Below are 21,772 nucleotides of genomic sequence, written 5' to 3' on the forward strand. Positions count from 1 at the left end.
AGAACAGTTTCTTATGCATGACAACTCCCACTGAACCGTCCGCCATGCGACGGGAGACGTGATGAAGACAAAAGATGCGTGATGAGCGCGAGCCTACGGTGTCGTTAGCGGTCAGCCGCAAAGTATTGATTCTTTTAGATCACGTGTCAAACTAACAGCCCGAGGGCCAGATCTGGTCCGCCGTGTCAATTTTTGTGACCACGATAGCAAATCAAGTTTCGCGGCTAAGTGGATTTGTTCTTTTCAATTTGGCATGAAATTGGCGGCCACATTTTTTGTAATGCATTTTTTTCTTCATTTTTAAGAAATGCTGAGCGATGCTGTCGGGTGGAGGTGTGTTAAAGCTGCATTTTCTCACTCCATTCTATCACACAAGAAGCGAGGTTGCAGACGAGTAATACATACTGAACCTTTTTAAATACGATTGCAGAATTTTAGTGAAGTAGGTGGCTATTTACAACCACCACCTCCTCTATAGCGAGTGACGCCCACCCTCCTGTCAAGACACTGAATTATACCGATGGTGGTCATTACCTCATCATCATCAGCGTCATACTGGGCGTACTGCTGCTCCAGTAGCTCTCGCTGTCTCTTCTCCTGCTCCAGGGTCTGCTGGATGAGCGTGGCCACCTCGCTCTGCTGGCCCGGTTGCTCTCGGCCAATGACAAATCTGCATTTGGAGACAGTCAGACGGCCTTTCACAGAGTGGAAATTAAATGCATGCCGCCTGCGTGGAAGGCAGGTCAATGAACCACCACACCCCGATGGCGCCTCATTCTCATCGAGAAATTGTGGGAACTATAACATAGACATTAATGTAGCGGTTTCTTCTCCTGCGCTGTCTGTGTGCAGATTTCAATGTCCACGGCTTTCAAAGTGTGATGAGAACTACTTGAAATACACACGAATCCCGTTAAAGAAAGGTAAGCATTGCCTTTACTCAGGTTTTTATATTTTGATTTTATCCCCCTATGTTAAACAAGCGCATACACTATGTGTAGCGTGCCATTAGGCCCGATGGCTGTTCATTATCATCTAACAACCTGTCTCCAGGAACTCAAAATAGTGTCACTCGAAGATGGACTGTGAGTTGTATGAGCAACGTGTTCCAGTGACCTATCTTTGTTAAACTGAGCTGGAAAGCTTTCTAGTATGAAGGCAATGCAGACAGGGCCTTACGCTCCAGCAGAGGCGCCTTTTATTATTTGATCGACGTGTGAAGCAACAACTGGGGTGAGCAAAAAAAAAAAAAAAAAAAAAGGAGAAAAAAAACGTTTTGGCAGCATGGAGGTCTTTAACCTCATTTAGCGGACGTCCCCATATTATTTCCACCCTAGTGTGGGGTTTCAGATAATGAAACTCCTTTACGGTGACTTCATGTGAACGTGACTTCGTTTTGAGACCTGCATGATATAAAAGATTAAATACAGATAAAATGTCTGATGTAGGACAGCTGGCCGTAAAACCTCAGCAAGGGAAGGATTTTTACCAAGGAGGGAGAGGTGCACTAAGTGGGTGGTGACATGATGGAGGAGGATGGAAAAAGAAAGAGTGACCGAATGAGGAGAGTGAAAAGAGGACGAGTGATACCAAAAGAAATACACTGAGTGGGAATATGCAGTAGTCATTTTCATTTATGTACTCGGTTTGGGTAAATGCGGTGTTCAAAGTCTTTCTGTGCAAACGAGCAACACCACAGCGAGGCATAGTTTAAGTGGACCCACTTGTGCTATAAAGCAATACAACATGTTTTTTTAAAAAGTGGCACAGTCATTTTCCAAGATTACAATTGAACCTGAAAAGGTTTGGGGGACATTTTCTGATCCAAATTGCACTGTTGTCATGTCCATTCATTTTTTTTTTTGCATCATTTTGTCACCTCACAACTGACAGAATCGATATATGGCATCGGTTCTGTATTTGCGGTTTTCCTGGTTTTAATGGCCGTTCGCAATTTTAATACGGTAGAAAACGGCAGCAACAAAAAAATTAAAAAACACAGCAAATGGGACATTAAGAAATGATGAATGGAACACATTATTTCAGGCCGTCACAATTAAGTGGCCTATTTGTACACGGTCATTCTAAGGTAAAACGATTACAACATAGCCGGTTACCAAATAAATAAATAACAATGCATTGTTTTGCTTGTATGAAATGAAATGTCCATGTAAAAAAAAAAAAAAAATGGACCGTGAATTTCAAAACCGTTAAAATTCCAAGATGACTTTTAAAGTGGCTGAAGCTGGGTGACCGTCACACTTGCCACTGATATGATCTTATTCGCTCCATCGCCGACTTTTTTTTCTTTCTTTTGACAGGGAGTGCGTCTTACCGTACAACTCCCGATGTGTTCCTGAGGACAGAGGCCGCAAAACTCTGTGTGACACCCACCAGGCTGGTCCCGTCCACCTCCACAATCTGGTCGTTCACCTTGATCCTAATACGCACACAGACACACAATCACAAAATTGAGGACATCATTTAACACTTGAGGGTGAGAGAATGAATGTCATTCATTGTCTTAACGTGAATTGAAGTGGCTCGTAGAAAATGACCGTCTCGGAAAATAAATTGTCCAAATTACGCGGTGGTGCGAGAGCATGAGAAGTGGATGAGACATCAGCTTGGCCAATCGCGCGCATTATTTTCCAAGATTGGAAAAGATTGTCTTAAACACGAACTCGTTGCTTGTGTGTCAGTCACCCGCTCAGACTTCAGCTTCTATGTGACCCACAGCATCTGACATCTTAATCTGGCTTTGTGGCTCCATTTTGGCCCAACGGGAACATTGCCGAGCCGAGAGGGAATTAGGGAAAAGATGAAGTGGCGACGAAGGAACGCGGTACTGTATCTCCGTGGGTCATCAAAACCGCACATAACAGTGAGCATCAGTCTAGTCCATCGATCTGTCTGCCTGCCATTGTGTGCCTCGGACCATTAAACCTGACTCAGCAAAAGGCCGACGCGCATGCACGGAACCAAGTTGATGGAGAGGTAATAACCGAAGGATATGATGTGCGAGCATGCATGTGGAATAACAACATTGCAGCAACAAAAAAAGCTTTTACAGAAGTTACGTCTAGTCTGCTTTGCTCTGTGCGAAGGGTAAATATAATCTTGTGTTCTTTCTTAGCATAGAACTGAAGATTCTCTGTTGACTACTACTGGAGAGCCACTAAATGGTCTAATAGCTACTCTGGTGCAACTTGGGAGGATGGGAAAACATGAAGAACTGCATTTGGTGGAAACTGGCCTTTCATATTCAGAAAACCACCACTTATAAAAAAAGAAAAAGAACATTCCACTCCACCCCCAGCACTGTTGCATCCATTTTCCATCCCACTTAATCCTGTTCAAGGTTTCAGGGGGAGCTGCAGCGACACTTTGAGTTGCTTGCGTCAGCTACTGTATGTGAAAAACAATACAAAAATATAAAACACGCATGGATCATCCAGAGGCATGGGTAGGGTAGGGTGAAAATGTGGTAACAATCAAGAGACATCATGCGGCATATTGCATCACAAGCGCATCTCTGCGTGAAACAGAGCACAGTGTGCCTCTCTATGGATCTAATCTCAACCCCTACTGCTAAATCTGACAGCAACCGTGTGTGGGTTTGGTGTGCGCGGTGCAGATAGCTCACAATATGAACACTTTTTGCGCACGCCACAGATGACGAGTGGAGTTGTTGCCCTGAATTATGAGCAGGATCGAAAGAACTTCACCTGCTGTCTCTTTCGGCCGCTCCACCTTCAATGACGGTCTTCACGAAGATGCCCAGTTTCTCCAGGCCTGCATCAGCGCCAACACCCATTCCGATGATGCTGATCCCCAAGCCGTCGTCATCTGAATGCAGGTGGAACACAGTTGAACTCGTCTTATATGTATATATATGTGTGTCTGCCAAGGTTACGATAATGACCAACAAAATAACTGAAATGAAATAATATAAAAACAAAACTGCTTAAAAAAGCTCAAAACAATGTGACGTTGATAAACCCAATTTAAACTGATTATATAATTTTAATTTCAGTTATTGGAGGAAGGTCACACGTCATTTGAGAATTATAGTTTATATTACTCGACTACAATATTCAGTGACCTTTTTTAATCTTACAAAAATACTCCAGAATTAAAAAAAAAACCTAAAAGAAATACTAAATCTAATAAAAAGTAAAGTGAAACAAAACAATGTATTAAAACTAGCTGAATTTCACAAAACAAAAGTAAAAAAAGGAAATCAAACTATCATGAAAATCCCCAAACTATTATAACCCCGGTGTGTGCATATCACGGTTGTCAATCGGGCGCTACGGGGTTGCGAAAGAACGGAGGATAACTCAACAGCAATTCCAAAAATTAATCAGAGGCAAAAAAGCAAGCAGATGGCGTGAAGATAAGAAAGGGAAAATGCATATAAATAAACATGCATACGGACAGTGCTTTATTACTGGAAGGAAAAAGAAGAGCAGAGGCATCCCCAAAGCGCACGCCGACCTTCACTCATACGGCATTATTGTTCTGGAAGGGAATTTCCTTTCCAGTGCACTATTCGTCCCATTTCCATCCCCCATTCATTATTCATAAGAGCTTAGGGTTACGTAACGGCCACTGGAAGGTGATAACGCGCAACACAAAGCGCTCTATTTTAGATCAGGGGCAAAGTAGGAAGCTGGGGAGACATTTGTGAGAACCTTTGCTTTGCCTCATACTTGTAAGCTAAGTTGTCACGGGATGTTGAATGCTGAATAGTTCTTACGATGTTTATTCAGGCAGATCAGATCCAGAGGAAACTACACTTAGTACACCCTTGGGAAATACGACACCTCACAAATCGGGTGGGCGATTTTGCCAAATTTGTCATGACGATTTTCCTTCCCACCTTTCTCCAGCTCCACGGGGAAAAGCTCGAGCTTCTCGACCCGCTTTTCCAGCTCGTACTCTGCGGACGAGGCCACGGGATCCACTTCCTCGTTGCGGCGGTCGTAGTCCTCGTTGGAGTAAGTGTTGAATACCTACAGAGGTTCAAATACATGGTATGAAATTAGCTCGAAAACAAGGAGTGGGGGGCGTATTGCAGGATGTTTTCGGAAGCCTATCCTGGAAAATTTCCCCCACGAATACAATCCAAAATAAAAACGCCGGCTCATGCTCAGTTCTGATTGGGTCAATGAGGTATTTTTAAAAAAAAATGTTTTTGTGTATTCTCATATTTGGATTCACATTTTTTTAAACCTTGAGCTATCTTTCTCGAAAATTATTTACTTCTGGAAGGCAGACAGTGAGTGTAAATGTGTGGCCCGCCACAGTAAGTAATTTTTCACTTTGTCATCCAAGCATATTATTCCAGACACTTCAACCTGTACTACCCAAAAATAAATGTTCCCCTAAAAACTACCAACACAAATATTGGCTGACAACAAGCTGTTTGTCAGAGAATCGTTCAGAGATGGGTTTTTTTCCCCCCACTTCTTCCTCTGAACCGCACAGGACGTCTCTCTCCTCATCTGCAATAGGCAGCTGTCACTTCACATCTCATCACGGGCAGCAGGATGCCCTCATATCTCCCTGCATGCGGTGGAGAGAAGACAGCTCGCTGAGAGCGGCGCGCAAGCTGTCGCCAGCAAGCGAGCGGCCTTGTTACATGTACGGTGCCAAAGGCCAGCTGCAGGTGCTGAGTAAAAAGAGGCGCCATGCCAGTTTGCCAGCACAAGTGTCGAAAATGCCAACAACGCCATCAGCGTCCGGTGTATGTTTTGGGAGGGGCTCAAGTGTGATATACATTGGGTGATTTGGTTGAAGATTTCCATGACATTCACGTTCCTTGATTGCCACGCAGCCACCGCCGTTGGTGGTGTTTTACATTCTTTCTCAGTTTAGGCGCGGTGGGTGTGTCAAAGTCTGGATGGGAGAATACGCGTAAATGAAAAATGGGCAAGTTCAGACACGTAAAAAAAGAACTGAAGTGCAAATGGGAGAATATGGCCGAGAAAACAATTTTGCACCTATGTGAGGTTGTGCCATAGGCCAATGAGCAATGCAATGCGTCTTCATCAATAAATTATGGCTGACAAAACGCAATGTAAGGAGTGCGCACGTGGTCAACACAAAAAAAGTGAAAATTGTCCTAAAGTTGACAATGCAGAACAAGAAATGCATGTTTGACACAATGCACACACTATAGTTTGCACAGTTTTTTTCCTATTCTTTCCTCTGCATGACCTTTCTTGTCATCAATCATTCAGTGTGATCAGCAACTCTGCATTATTTACACTGTAACGCACACACAGAGATCCCCAGACAGTATATCTGGCTTCATCGAGCAAAATCAATTGTAAATGTTTTGTAACTTAAACATTTGAGCAACTGGAAAGCCGACAGCACAACAGGTTTTTGTAATTGCTAACATGGCTCTGAAAAATGTATTTAACACGAAGGATGAGATTGGCAAATACTATAATAATATGCTGTAGCCCTCGAGGATGTTTTCAAAATGGACTCTGCATGCTTCATTATGAAGACATTACAAACACATAATCGTTTCTTCATTAATATTTTAAAATCGGCTCACGGCAACGATAATAAAAATACATAGGCGGTGTAACAAACGGCGCCATTAAAATAAAATAAAAAAATGTGGGATGCTCGTGGCTGATTGACTGCTTCTGGGGGTTTCTCATCACTGCAGAAATACCCTGAAACAGATGCTACTATTGGCAGTCACTACTGTCGTTAATGGCTCCTCACAGTCACCGATGGCTGGGACGACAAACACATTAGCATGCGGAACATGGGGAGGGGAGGGGGTGGGGGGTCAGGGAGAGGGATTGAGGACAGATGAGGGTCAACCTTTTGAGAAGAAGGCATTTAAGACGCGTTCCCTTACGGGGAAGGCGAGCAAATGGGAGCCCATGTGAAAGGGCTATGACAGGGAATATACACAACGGGAGAAAGAATTATTTGATTCCTGCTGAATTTTGCCATTTATGTGGTGGCTTATTATGCTAACAGACAGAGAATGGCTGCAAACATTACTATATGTCATACATGATACAAATGATGTAGGTTTCAGCTCCCTCCAAACTAGGTCACTCTCATGATCCCATATGAATATTGAGTTTCATGAACTCTGTTTACGCAGACTAATTGTTTGGCGACAAATGCATTTCCCTAAGCCGAAAGGCTGACTTTTCACAAGTCCAACTAGTCCTGTGGGGTCGCTAGTCAATAACAGGGCACGGACAGAGACAGATGGATTACTTTTCAGACAAAATTACATAACGCAGCTGCTTTGACTTTCCAGAGGCCCGAAAGCGAAACGCAGACTTATTTGTGCTTCTTTTGTGTTTGTATGTGGGCATTTTGAGATTATGTGTGTGTGTCCAGAGAATGCATGTCAGGCATTCCGGTGGCAACAACAGGGAAAGAAAGTATGCATGTGGGTATCTTGTGTATGTGTGCAGCTGGTTTCCTTGCAAGTGCGTGTCGATACACGCTTGTGTGCCATTCGGGTGTCGTGAGGAGCCATCTTAGCATGAAAATGAAAATGTCAGTCACATTTCCCAATGTGAGGAACGAGCAGAGCCCCACCGGGATGAAGAAAAGGCGTGGGGAGCCCATGTGAAAGAGGTTAAATAAAGCCAAGTGTCAGCGTATAAAAGGATGGTGAGAAAATGAAGGGGTAGCGGTGGTAAACAAAGAGTCCAGTTCACGGGGGAGAGGAGAGTAATATCTAGTAAGAAAGTGACTCAGATGATTCATGGTTTTGAGGCGTAGAGTCACAAAGCCATGGACTGGCAGTAGGTGGAAATGAAGAAAGAAAAGTTGAGGACTGGGGGAGGCTGAGAGTCAGGTGTGGCGGTATGAAGCCTTGTGCCGTCACCATCCCAGTGTCTTTATCGCGGGGGATATGGAGCCTTGCGCCGTGAGGGGTCGTCACAGGGGACAATGTATCTCAGTGCGATAGCACGAGCTGTATGCTTTCATTTAACAATGCTTCTTGTTATAAAGCAAGCGAGGATGGAGACGAGTGTTGGGAGAGAAGCGTTGGCCTCATTTAGAAATGTAAAAATGGCTCAAGTGTGGGAGTTACTGTCAAATACACATGGAGGTGTTATGATGCAATTTCATATTCGGAATGAAACATTTAGATGTAATTCTATGTTATACATATGTATGTCGACTTACAAATAAACGATAAATGTGGACACGTTTGTATTATACATTTGAATAGCTCCTAATTACAAGAGGTTTTTATTTTCATGCAAAATCCTGTTTAATGCAACTCTGTTATTGAATCACGTTAGAATGTGTCCTTTGTGCTACGACAGCTCACCCTATTTGCATTCCATTAGTTGTACCTGTGACCACCCGCCCTCGCGCCACACAAAAGCCGCAGCCGCTGGAAGGATGATGAGGCAAAGGAACGGATGTCTCGCGGGGATCGGGAGTGACCTTGACAGGCATAAAGGAGGTGAGAAAAAGAAGCCAGCCAGTCTTTCTTATGTTAAAGGTAAGTGGCCGACGAGGGTGAACGGTCCAGTTCAAGGCCAAACTTCCTGTCATGTCACCATGCGTCATCCTGCATGTGAGCAAGTGACATCTGACATGTCGGGGAACGCCAACGGCTTAGTCAGCGGTGTCTTTTTTTTTTTTTTTTGCCTGCATGTCGACTGTGCATACAAAAGGAACGCACATTTATTTTTAAACGATATGGCTGAGATTTTAACAGCACATTATTTGGATCCAAGTCGATGCCAGCGCCAACTATTACTAGGTCAGCGATTGAACAAAGGACGCTGGGGGGTAGGGGTACTAAACAGGGCAGAGAATAGTTCGCACAATTCAATGAGAACAGACAATGCCTTTATTATGGCGGTGGCGAGGATCACAACTACCACAACTACACTGTGACATCGCATGGCCATTTCATTTTATGACTAGTTTTGTCTATTTTCCACTGCACAGAATCCATTCGTCCCTCTTTTTTTTTTTTTGAGAATCCCGCTGAGGCTTGTGGGGGAACGCGAAAGGCACACAACCCCCCTGGAATGGCTGCCAGTCGATCACAGGTCACGTGTGTAGAGAATTTCCAATGCTTCACAAATAACATTATGCCGTCCTTTGATTGGTTGGTCAGAGCAAAACTCCACGTTTGATATCTATCTGTAGCCATCTGCACACATCAATAAATGTCAACATCAGAATCTATGGTGGATAAAATCCATCCATCCATTTTCCGATCCGCTTTATCCTCACAAGGGTCGCGGGGGGTGATGCAGCCTATCCCAGCCGTCTTTGGGCAGTAGGCGGGGGACACCCTGAACCGGTCGCCATCCAATCGCAGGGCATACAGAGACGGAACAACCATCTGCGCTCACACTCACACCTAGGGACAATTTAGAGTGTTCAATCAGCCTGCCGTGCATGTTTTTGGAATGTGGGAGGAAACCAGAGTACCCGGAGAAAACCCACAAACATGCAAACTCCACACAGGGAGGCCAGAGCTGGAATTGAACCCGGCACCGATAAACAGAATTCATCAATCCCAAAAGATTTCCAAACAGATCAAATGACTTGGACGTTACTTATAAACCGAGAAATATCGTGTCGCAGAGGTTGGGACACAAAGCTTTGTCGGGACAGTAATACTGATAATCTCATGCAGAAGGGACGAGACTATGGGTGGAAATAAAAGTGTGGTGATAAATGATAGGTCCATGACAAAAGTGGGAACTGACCAGGATAAAAATAAATAATTAAACACATCATAAAAAAATAGCAAGGCAAGTCTCGCCTTTCTCTTGATCATTAAAATTGCATCCCCGCGGGATCATCAGGTGGCACAGACACAAGCAAACAAAAACGTCCTGGCATGAATAATGCACACACATATCCAAAACCCGGGCTCAGAGCTGCTCGACCTGTCAAGGATGAGGATGATGAAAAGAACTATTGCAAGAAAAAGTTGGGCCCCCCGAACTAACATTTTCACATTGAAGACGTGCATCAAAAGCGCACAAGCTGCACGCTGCGTGATCCTTTTGAAGGAGTTGGTGAACTACTTTTGATTTAGTTCACTTGAAAAGAAGCTTAGCCGAAATACAGTTTAATACCGACTGCCCTTTTTCTGATCTCATAAGCAAACTGTCAACCGTTATACATGTCACTCTTTGATACAGTTCTCTGCCACGACGGTAAGCTATAGATTCCGGAATTAGGGCCACGGATAGCCAGGTCTACACAGCTTCAAGGGAAATCAGGGGAATAGGTAATTGAAAAGAAATAAGGCAGAAGCGATGATTGTTTCATTTAAACTCTCAGCTGTGTTCTCTAACCTTTTTTGGACCGCCGACCTATTTAAAATCAAGCAGCATTTTGACAGACCGGCATAAAAACAAGCCACCCGTACACTGAATGTACTGTTATTAATTAGTGGCAAGATCAAATGAGTTGGAGAGCTGCGTTTGTTTCGCTTCAACAAGCCGGTGATGATGAATATAGCGCAGGGCTGTCCAAATCCGGTCGTCGAGGGCCACTGTCCTGCATGTTTTTGGATGTTTCCCTCCTCCAACACACCCGATTGGAATGATCCGCTCATCAGCAAGCTCTGACAATGATCCTCATCATCGAATTTTGATGCCAAAACGAAAAAGCCCACGAAAGCGCCACACGTCTCCGTTCAGCTAAATCAACGTTCCTGATAGTGTAGTGAGTGCACGGGTGTCAAACTCAAGGCCCGGGGGCCAGATCTGGCCCGCCACATCCTTTTATGTGGCCCGCGAAAGTAGATCAAAGATGTCAACTTTCATGATGCTTGCTAAAATCACTACCAAAATTTCAAATTCTCATTTGTAATTAATAAGAGTGATACTATAAGCATTTTTGTGTGGCCAAACCCCTCATTACAGTAACTTAAATAATAGGCGAATAAACCGTCATTCTTGACTTCTTTATATGGTTTCAGTCATAACGGCCCTCCAAGGGAAACTGTAACTGAAATCTGACCCGCGACAAAAATGAGTTTGACCCCCCCTGGTGTAGTGGTTCACTTCCCTGACTTCCACGCAGGCTGTGTTTCTTTAGTTCCCCACTCAGGGGTGGGGTTACTGTGTTGCTTTAAGTGCCCTGTGATTGACTGGCATCCAGCACGCTTCCCTCTATCACATTTCATCAAAGGTGCAGGGATTTATTTTATTTTTTCTTGATTTATTTGGGGTTTTTTTTTTGTTTTTTTGTTTTTAATCATACAGTGGTTAACAAGTCGTCAGCCAAAAGAGGGACGCCACTAAAGTAGAGTAATCCTCTCCATCAGCAAACGGTCTGAAATCAAAATCCTTGGCCGGGAGCCCACCTCGTTTCAGTTTGGGACTCACAAACCCGTATTAAGAGATGGTGCAGATGAGGATAGAACGCAATGTTATATCAAATTAAGTATGGGGCAAAGGCATGTGTTCAACGTTGCTTTCAAATGGTTCAGGATGAAGAGGCAAATGGTCAGACGTAACTTTTCGAAATACAAAGCGAGCGGAAAACAGCGCGGGCAGGGTGTTCGTCTCCATTTTCTCCCTGTCTTAGCATCAGCAACCCGACGAAGAAACTCTTTGTAGTCGTTCATGCTCCACTAAAGAGCATAATGTGAAACGGTGCACTGCACAGATTCAGAAGTTTTTTTTTTTGTTTTTTTTTTCCCCAGTGAATGTTTGCAGCGGTTTGTCATCTTAAAACCTGCGTCATGCAATGCAGTATTAATCTGTGAATGATGACCTCAAATTCCCCCAGTGGATAGCGCGCCACCTTCCAGTTCAATATCCAAAATGTAAAACGCTCATCAACAAATGGCACATTTATTCAGTGGAAGAACAGCCTGATGTGGTTTTATGATTAACCACACCAGTTAAATAATATCGTTCAGACTCGTGCTGCCGAACGCATTGCCACAGGAAAGAAGGCTGACACGCATCTATCAAATTGACGAGGCTACTCGGCAGTCCCCGAATGGCGCTGCAGCCCAATCTAATACACAATCGCAGCGGTGATCGCATGAGCTGCTTTTCAACCGAAGCTCCCACTTTTTTTTATCAAAATATCACAAGAAGAAATGCCCTGCATGAATGGAGTTCAAATAAAGGAGAGGGAACAAAAAGTGAAGGCCAGACACTGCGTCCAGAGGCCCTCCCCTCTCAAACTCCTGTGGCGTGATCCGATCAAAGAGAGGAAGTAAACACAATGGAGCGGGGGCGGGGGGAGGCGCCTCAATGTGAGATGGATGTTTGATCAGGGCAGACATGTTTAACACAACCCGACGAAGAAACTCTTTGTAGTCGTTCATGCTCCACTAAAGAGCATAATGTGAAACGGTGCACTGCACAGATTCAGAAGTTTTTTTGTTTTTGTTTTTTTTTGCCAGTGAATGTTTGCAGCGGTTTCTCATCTTAAAACCTGCGTCATGCAATGCAGTATTAAGCTGAGAATGATGACCTCAAATTCCCCCGGTGGATAGCGCGCCACCTTCCAGTTCAATATCCAAAATGTAAAACGCTCATCAACAAATGGCACATTTATTCAGTGGAAGAACAGCCTGATGTGGTTTTATGATTAACCACACCAGTTAAATAATATCGTTCAGACTCGTGCTGCCGAACGCATTGCCACAGGAAAGAAGGCTGACACGCATCTATCAAATTGACGAGGCTACTCGGCAGTCCCCGAATGGCGCTGCAGCCCAATCTAATACACAAACGCAGCGGTGATCGCATGAGCTGCTTTTCAACCGAAGCTCCCACTTTTTTTTATCAAAATATCACAAGAAGAAATGCCCTGCATGAATGGAGTTCAAATAAAGGAGAGGGAACAAAAAGTGAAGGCCAGACACTGCGTCCAGAGGCCCTCCCCTCTCAAACTCCTGTGGCGTGATCCGATCAAAGAGAGGAAGTAAACACAATGGAGCGGGGGCGGGGGGAGGCGCCTCAATGTGAGATGGATGTTTGATCAGGGCAGACATGTTTAACACCCCGACAACCACACAGGAGAAAGTGGAAGATGAGTGTGACACGCCTCGATGGAAACGCTCGATTCTCGGCGGTTCTTAATGGCTGTGAAAGCATTGCGGTGTAGAAATAGGGCATCAAAAGCGTGACTTGGGGCCGCGCCACATCAATCTGAGGAGAAGCGAACGCGGCGACCCGCAGACACTCACACCGAGGATAAGAACCGGTTGCTTGAATGAGCATGCGATGGGATTCGTTTCTGTAGGTCAGTGCCGTCGGGAAGGCGCAGTGGCTCCCCCCCCCTCCCCCCCTCACGTAGCCCCACTAAAGTCACTTCCTCACTAGGTCAAAATGTTGCAGCCAGTCAAAGGACGTGGAAGGGAGCATGAATTCAGTGAATGTCCACGGCAGATAGTCATTGGACACTTCATTAGGGACCCCTGCGCACACAGCGGCTGTATTTTCGCCATATGTTTTCGCCATATGTTGCCGTCCCGTGCGCATGCCAGAGACTGCATAGGGTGCATGCACAAATCTGACATTGATCATCTTGAGTGATAAATCAACCGGCATGTTTTGATATGTTTAGTGTTGTGGTTGTTCGCAGTGGCGTGGAAGCGCCCTGCATCGCATTCTGAGAACTGTTCGAACATTTTGCCCTTCGCATGGAGCGAATTCTGGAAGCAAATATTTGAAAACATCTTACGACAACCACAATAATAAACATTATTTGTCTGCAACTATTTTTTTTTTCAATGTGAACAATAAAGGTGACTATTTCAATTAACACCACTCACTCGAAACGGATCATTCCTAGACTTATAAAAGCATCCTTTTTCAACAAATATTGCTTTTATTTTACAGTATTTTATTTTGATGCAGCTCTCGCCCTGAACATTCTTCATGTGCAAGTGTAGCTAATGCTTAGCTGTCAGAACATTTCTGCACCTCCTAGGTTCTCATTTCCCAGACTTAATGGAGATTTTCCCAAAAAGACTTCTCGCACGCTGTTCACAAACTGTTGCCAAAACACTGGTTGGGGGCTCTCTCCTCTTAGCAGCTGCCTGCCTGATTTCAAAATCAATTAAGGCGGCAGAGCTTGGATGTTAAAATGATTTATCCGCTTTAAGGAGCGGCTCTAAGAAATATTACAAGAACTGTTAAGATTAAAAGATGGCGGGGGGGGTTCTTTTCCCTGTGCCAACATCGGCTCTGCGGGCTCCGCCCTTCCGGAGGTCATAGTAGACTCGTGCAGGGCTTGAGAACGCATCTTTGTCTCCAACACTATATGGACGAACAAAAGACACAACCGTGTTTGTGTGCATAGGGGAGGGGGTTGCATAATGGCGATGAGGGAGGGGTTGACGTGACTGCAAGGCTGCGTGTGCAGAAGGTGGGCAGTGCTTGTCCTAATTATTCCATATGATGAATGAGTGTTCGTGCCTTTCATACAAAACACAAGCCATTAAATAATAGACATCAATAGTTGTTGTTTTTTTTAAATAATCTCTTCTTTTGACCTTGATGTGTGACATGGGCTTCTTTTCACTGTCACAACAAAGTTGTCAGAAATAGATTTTTGCACGGACTATATTTCCCCCTGTGTGGTGAGTCCTGACGGGGAGGAGCCAAATGCCACGTGCTTATAAGAGATAGTACAAAGGTAATTAGCGCAACAACCATTTCTCTGTAAAAAGCTAATGGCCTAATTGTCCTGGTTCGTGACAGCAGCTTAATAGGATTGATCCTCGACCTGTCCGGTGCATGCACCGCGCGCATGAATCCACGACACTAATTGACAAGTATAAATCAGCAACTTGGTGATGAAGTGCTGACTCCATGAGGGAAAATACAATCCATGGTATTTGCATGTGCTTCACAGTTTGCATTTGATTTTTTTTTTTTTGACTTGGGAGTTTAACATGCAACTGCCCTATGCTCCTCCCTTGTTGTCATGGTAACAAAATCCTTAGTTAGCACTGGCCCAGCAGTAGAGGGGGTCAGGGCGTACAGTAGTTCGCCTGTATGAGACAAGACCTTATGTGATGTGTAACGTGAGCTGCACATCTTCATCCTTGCGATATTTTGATGATCATTCATAATTGGAATGTCTGGAAAGATATGGCGCATCTTCTTATATTGCCCAAGTGCACTCGATCACAAAATAAAAGTCAATATGATTTGAGATGAAGTGTATTTACAAGTACAAGTGTGACCCTTTGGATCTCGATTGAGGTCGGATAAATAAAAAAAAAAAAAAAGATCATTCATAATTGGAATGTCTGGAAAGATATGGCGCATCTTCTTATATTGCCCAAGTGCACTCGATCACAAAATAAAAGTCAATATGATTTGAGATGAAGTGTATTTACAAGTACAAGTGTGACCCTTTGGATCTCGATTGAGGTCGGATAAATAAAAAAAAAAAAAAACAAGGCCACTGGAAATCTGCGCGGGCCTACTTTTTTCTATACAGACAATCAATACAGGAAGCGGAATATGGACAGCTTTATCAATACAATCGATTGCTATGCCGCACTCACCACTCCCAATCTGAACAAATGATAGAAAACACAAATTCCCCAGTCAAAACACGAATAGCGTCCAGAGGGCTTCCTAAAATATGTTTACTACCGCAAATGCTAAGCTTATTGATTCTAAAAGCTTGAGGATTACGAGGGGGGAAAATATTTCCCGTAATCTCCCAAATCCATTTTCACAATCCACAAACTACACTCGCCTCATTGTGCTCAACATGTGCAGCATACGCACAAAAACTCAAGTCAGATGACGCAACATCCACCGACGACGCGCACGCAATCGACTGCAAATAGTGCAGAAACCGGCACTTCTCGTCACCCCGCGCAAAAAGGGAAAAGTGATTGAAATTAAATGAGAGACACAAGATGCCCGGATAAGCTTGGTTAAACGCTGATTAGAACCAGATGTGATTTGAAGTGAAGTGACCAAAGTGTTTTGAGAACAAACACGAGAATGTGTGAAAAGCGTGTCGGCGCATAACCGGCGCAAGCTAACACGTGCACAGATGTTCTGCTGGTGAGCGCAATTTCCCGAGGGGGGGCAGGTGCTTTCACCCTCAAGATGTGCATCATCAAATAGCCCCAGCCCTCGAGGCCTAAATGCAACAGATTTAATGTCGATACATGATCTTTTGCTGCTTTATCGAGCGTCATAATGGAGACCATGAATAGACGTCGAACAAAATCCAGGTTCACTGCAAGTGAAAATGCTAACGACCTGTCCGGTGCATGCACCGCGCGCATGAATCCACGACACTAATTGACAAGTATAAATCAGCAACTTGGTGATGAAGTGCTGACTCCATGAGGGAAAATACAATCCATGGTATTTGCATGTGCTTCACAGTTTGCATTTGATTTTTTTTTTTTGACTTGGGAGTTTAACATGCAACTGCCCTATGCTCCTCCCTTGTTGTCATGGTAACAAAATCCTTAGTTAGCACTGGCCCAGCAGTAGAGGGGGTCAGGGCGTACAGTAGTTCGCCTGTATGAGACAAGACCTTATGTGATGTGTAACGTGAGCTGCACATCTTCATCCTTGCGATATTTTGATGATCATTCATAATTGGAATGTCTGGAAAGATATGGCGCATCTTCTTATATTGCCCAAGTGCACTCGATCACAAAATAAAAGTCAATATGATTTCAGATGAAGTGTATTTACAAGTACAAGTGTGACCCTTTGGATCTCGATTGAGGTCGGATAAATAAAAAAAAAAAAAAAAAAGGCCACTGGAAATCTGCGCGGGCCTACTTTTTTCTATACAGACAATCAATACAGGAAGCGGAATATGGTAAATAAAAAAAAAAAAAAACAAGGCCACTGGAAATCTGCGCGGGCCTACTTTTTTCTATACAGACAATCAATACAGGAAGCGGAATATGGACAGCTTTATCAATACAATCGATTGCTATGCCCCACTCACCACTCCCAATCTGAACAAATGATAGAAAACACAAATTCCCCAGTCAAAACACGAATAGCGTCCAGAGGGCTTCCTAAAATATGTTTACTACCGCAAATGCTAAGCTTATTGATTCTAAAAGCTTGAGGATTACGAGGGGGGAAAATATTTCCCGTAATCTCCCAAATCCATTTTCACAATCCACAAACTACACTCGCCTCATTGTGCTCAACATGTGCAGCATACGCACAAAAACTCAAGTCAGATGACGCAACATCCACCGACGACGCGCACGCAATCGACTGCAAATAGTGCAGAAACCGGCACTTCTCGTCACCCCGCGCAAAAAGGGAAAAGTGATTGAAATTAAATGAGAGACACAAGATGCCCGGATAAGCTTGGTTAAACGCTGATTAGAACCAGATGTGATTTGAAGTGAAGTGACCAAAGTGTTTTGAGAACAAACACGAGAATGTGTGAAAAGCGTGTCGGCGCATAACCGGCGCAAGCTAACACGTGCACAGATGTTCTGCTGGTGAGCGCAATTTCCCGAGGGGGGGCAGGTGCTTTCACCCTCAAGATGTGCATCATCAAATAGCCCCAGCCCTCGAGGCCTAAATGCAACAGATTTAATGTCGATACATGATCTTTTGCTGCTTTATCGAGCGTCATAATGGAGACCATGAATAGACGTCGAACAAAATCCAGGTTCACTGCAAGTGAAAATGCTAACTAGCACTAGCGAAACATAAGCTCATAAACCGGTAGCTTTAACAACAACGTCTGGTTTCTACTCTTGTTTTGAAATGACCTTAACTCCTAAAGACGTTTTTAAACGTCCTTTCAGACTTGGTCTAGAATTGGCTGGTACTGAATGAGTTTTAACTTACCGTTATAGGAGCAGTGCTAAAGCGAATCTTCCTTGTTGCGGGGATGTCCTCTTTGTTCTCCTCCGGCAGACCAGGAATCTCAGTCATATCGGAGCCGGGGTCGTAGACGATATCTTCGTCGTCTCCATACAGCTCATCCTCGGGGTCAGTGCAACTTTCCCCCCAACCTTGGTAACACGCATCCCCATCGGCGTTAAAAATCACCCGCTCATTCCCCGTGTATTCCTCTTCAGGTTCGTCCGCCCGGTCTTTGGGAGAGTCTGGAGACGTGTCTTCTCTGGTCGGATCTTCTCGGCTTTCTCCAGTCGGGGCAGTTTGTGCGGTCGGTGGCTCGGGAGTCGCATCCTCAAAAGTTTTTTGGGTAATGGCATCATTTGTCGTTGTTGACCCATCATTATTCTCGATATATTGTCTCGTCGCTGGGTGGTTCTCGTCCTCATCACAGGAACCATTGACCTGACTTCCATTTGTAGTGGCATTGGATAGTTGCCTCTTATCGGCTTTATCTTGGGCTTCCTTGTCTCGTAGGATTAGCTTGCGCTCCGCAGCCTCGGCCCCGCCGTGACTCGGACTCAGAAGGTCATCGGCGGACAAAGACGAGGGGAACTTCCCGCCTATCCTGCTGCGGTAAGTTCCACGCACTGGAGATTGTCGCGCATCGTCCTCACTAACATCGCGGTGGAATCCATCCGGTGAGTACAAGGCCCGTCTGCTGACTCCCCTGAAGGGCGTACCCTGGTTGTGTTGGTCGGCGTTTTCAAAAACGGCACTCAGTTGGCTAACGGTTGGCGACGACGCCTCCGTTCTGGAGCACAGCGAGTCCAGCGAGTCGGTACTGCCTCTGTTGGACCTGGCGCCCCGCCAGTCATCCAGGTGCTCGTGGGAACCCCTTTTATCGCGTCCGTAGGGGTAGACGGGTGATTGGGACTGGTCACGTGAATGCTGTTCAAACAACTTCCTGGTTTCCGAGAATTTTGCTCCCGCGCCGCCTACCCTTTCGGCCGATGAGGAATGCTGGAGTTTTATCACCAGTCCATCAGCCTTGTTAATGAAATTGGTTGGCTTGACCAGCTTTTGGGGCGAGGTATCATCTTGACCCCTTGACTTAACAGTTGCACTTTCTGAGCCCATCTGCATGAACATGTCTTTAATGCGGCTGACATGTGTGCCATATTGGCGACCCCTTGGTTGTTTCCCCCGTTCAAGGTCCTTGGGTTTGGAGTTTCCATCTATTTGAGGCTGGTCAAAGGCCTTCTTGAGGGCCTGAAACTCAGCCCGGTAGGCATTGCGGTGCGGGGAGGCACTCCGGAGGCTGGTCCTCTCCCCCGTGGCCTCCGTCTTCAGCATTATGTCGTCTTCGGATTGAGCGGGGGTGTCAGCATCGCCGTGGCCTCATTAGAACTCAGGACTGAGCATTCGGTTTGACCTATTGCGGGGCTGCCAAATCCTCTCCAATCGATACAGTTTTAGAATCCTTTCGGGCCTGCTCACACCTGCAGAGACAGAGAAATTCCATCAGGCTACATCATCATCATTTATGGAAGACATTCCAGCCATATCTTCATGGCAAACTGCATACAACAAACAATGACGTGGCACCGCCGGGAGGTGACGCTCAATCAGTGACTGTTTTGCTTCTGTTAACCGGTGCTAGGGAATAGGGTGCACGGGGCATTACTGGACCGTTGATCAAGTCTACTATGCAGTCCTAAAAACAGATTGACGACTCATTGAAACCTAAAACACAGTATTTTGCTATTATTGTCTATTTACACCATTGTTGATTATAACATCACAATATTGAACATTTCCCCACACAGACACACACGAAATGCCACCATATCTTTTTTTCTACAGGAGGAATGGAAGTCAACTGTAGTTAAATATTCCATACCACCACCCATTAATGTTTAATCCTGCTATCATTGCATTCCGAGAGACGGGGGGCATACATAGCCTACAATGCATACCCACCCAGGGATAAAGGCGTGCAGCAGCGTGGTCTGAAATCGAAATGTGCTGATCTGATATAATATTCATTGTTTACCACGCTGGATTTCGCCGCGTGCAATGTTAAGTGCAAAAAGTGGATCTTGTTTAAATGCAAATAACACTCCCGGTTTGCGCAGCTATGGGGCATTGCGGGGTTGAAAGTCAAGTCGCTCCATCGGATGATCGTTTTAGATGAGGAATCGGCGACGCGATGCACACGCCGCATCGCCACAATAAGATAGCTCGGGTTACCTTAATGTGTCTGTTCTAGCGGAGCCAAAGAGCCACAACACCGAAGACCGTCAAAATAAGTTGAACGCGTAAACACGACGCCTCGGAGTCAGAAAAACAAGAGTCCCACTTACATTCGTGGCTTCGGTTCCGTTTTGATGCACAAGAAGTGAAACCCACGCTCAGTGGAAGCTAAAGCAAAACACTGACGCTCTCGCTGCAGAAAGCTTTCGAAAGGCGCATTTTCGATCCATACGCTTGTTGGAAGAGTCCCGGACGGAATGGCCACCGCGGAGCCGTGTGCGAGGATGCACACTGACTGGAGCGGCTACAGCGCCATTGCAGGCGGCGGCTGATGCTGCCGCTTTCACGACGGGGGTACCGGCGCAGCTTGGGCGCGCATCTCGCCGGAGCCTCTCGGCGGCAGCGTCCCAAATCTTTCGGCGGTAGAGCAAAGTGAGCGCGCCTATCTTACAACCGGAGCCTTTTTGTGCGATGCAAACGGCCGGGGTGGCAGCTGCTCGAACCTAGAGAGCTGGAATGGTTTGATCCGATAAGCTGCTGCTGCTGCTGCTGCTGCTGCTTGGTGGTGGGTTGCAGTCTGGCACAAATAGCAGCACGCAGCTCCTGCAACTTCACACGGTGCTTGCTGCACAACATCACGAATGGGTGGGGTAAACGGGGTCGAGGACTGTCGGGGCTGAGTGGGAAAATTGTAGGTTTGCCCAAAAACTCTCCAGACCAGTGACTTAGGCAGGATGGTGATACAAAACAAAGGCAAAGATCCATCAAGTTAAGAGTTTTTATTATCCACCCACTTGCCTTCATTAATGTGAGTGAGATAAAAACCTATCCAAGCTGACTTTGGGTAAGAGGAGAGGTACACAGGGCACATATATAAACCATTTACAACCACCACCTACACTCATATTCACACCTATTGACAATTTAGAATCTTCACCTGACATGCCTGTTTTCTTAATGTGCATGCGAAGAACATGGAAATTCCATACAGAGGGCTCAAGCCGGACCTCTCGCCTGTGAGGTTAAAGACTAGCCTGTTAATGTGGCCCATTTCTGAGACGTTAAACACAAATTCGAAATCAAGGCCCACATTACAAGTTCTTCACATCCTTGTGGGTGCTTTTGACTGTTGACATTCTACATGCTGGTTGCTGGTGTGAAGATGTTGCTTAGCAACTTAAAAATAATCCTGAGGGTGAGAGAACAGAATGGCAACACGCAACCAATGGATGTGAATCCGCCTGGTGAAGTGAGAAAGCATCAAGTGTGTGTGCCATATGCATGTGTTAGCTTGATCAAATTGTGCATGTTGTGGTAATTAACTGCACGGGAGCACGGGGGCTCAATGAACGGCCCCTGAAGCTCTGACAGGGAGCCACCGGAGCCAAAACACACGGCCATCTGTCCGCTGGGTAATTCTCTGCAGGGGGTCTGAACTGTGTGTTGTTGACCAAGGCTCATACAGCCACATTTAAGGAGGTCTAACCATTTAGGGTACGCGTACGTGGCTACAGAGTTTTAAAAAAAGCACAACTCACCTCATCATGATCAGTAAAAATAAACCAAATCACATAGTTAAGAACACATACATGTATGCAACTTAAAGCACCCCGCCATATTGCATAATTGCCCCCTGCATTCAGTTTTCATAATTTTATGGCAGGTTTGGATCTGAACTAAAGGGAATATTGTGGGGT

At 45.2% G+C, this 21,772-nt stretch overlaps 1 protein-coding gene and 1 long non-coding RNA gene across 10 annotated transcripts in view; one reads left to right on the forward strand and one right to left on the reverse strand.

The window, feature by feature from the left end:
• Positions 1 to 21,772, reverse strand: part of ppp1r9a (protein phosphatase 1, regulatory subunit 9A) — a 36,847-nt gene that overhangs the window by 12,221 nt on the left and 2,854 nt on the right. For 5 of the 7 annotated variants that reach the window (XM_019868847.1, XM_019868844.1, XM_019868845.1 and 2 more), the window contains exons 1-6: positions 20,186 to 21,551; positions 17,829 to 19,321; positions 4,886 to 5,018; positions 3,729 to 3,849; positions 2,336 to 2,440; positions 535 to 670 (exon numbers count right to left, since the gene is read on the reverse strand). In XM_019868847.1, coding sequence (XP_019724406.1) covers positions 535 to 670; positions 2,336 to 2,440; positions 3,729 to 3,849; positions 4,886 to 5,018; positions 17,829 to 19,175 — 1,842 coding nt within the window. In that variant the 5' untranslated portion in view covers positions 19,176 to 19,321; positions 20,186 to 21,551. Of the gene's footprint in view, positions 1 to 534; positions 671 to 2,335; positions 2,441 to 3,728; positions 3,850 to 4,885; positions 5,019 to 17,828; positions 19,322 to 20,185; positions 21,552 to 21,772 lie in introns of those variants that run through there. The other 2 variants (XM_019868843.1, XM_019868841.1) reach the window with 1 other exon arrangement.
• On the forward strand, positions 654 to 2,406 carry LOC109515223 (uncharacterized). 3 transcript variants are annotated; one of them, XR_002168143.1, is made up of 4 exons: positions 654 to 742; positions 853 to 923; positions 1,054 to 1,233; positions 2,322 to 2,406. It is a non-coding gene; the product is annotated as an uncharacterized LOC109515223 (long non-coding RNA). The 3 variants fall into 3 exon arrangements; XR_002168142.1 differs by having other exon boundaries at positions 677 to 923; XR_002168144.1 differs by lacking the exon at positions 2,322 to 2,406 and adding an exon at positions 1,449 to 1,590 and having other exon boundaries at positions 677 to 923.

Source organism: Hippocampus comes, unplaced genomic scaffold (assembly GCF_001891065.2).
Source record: "Hippocampus comes isolate QL1 unplaced genomic scaffold, H_comes_QL1_v1.1 scaffold401, whole genome shotgun sequence".
Lineage (NCBI taxonomy): Eukaryota > Metazoa > Chordata > Actinopteri > Syngnathiformes > Syngnathidae > Hippocampus > Hippocampus comes.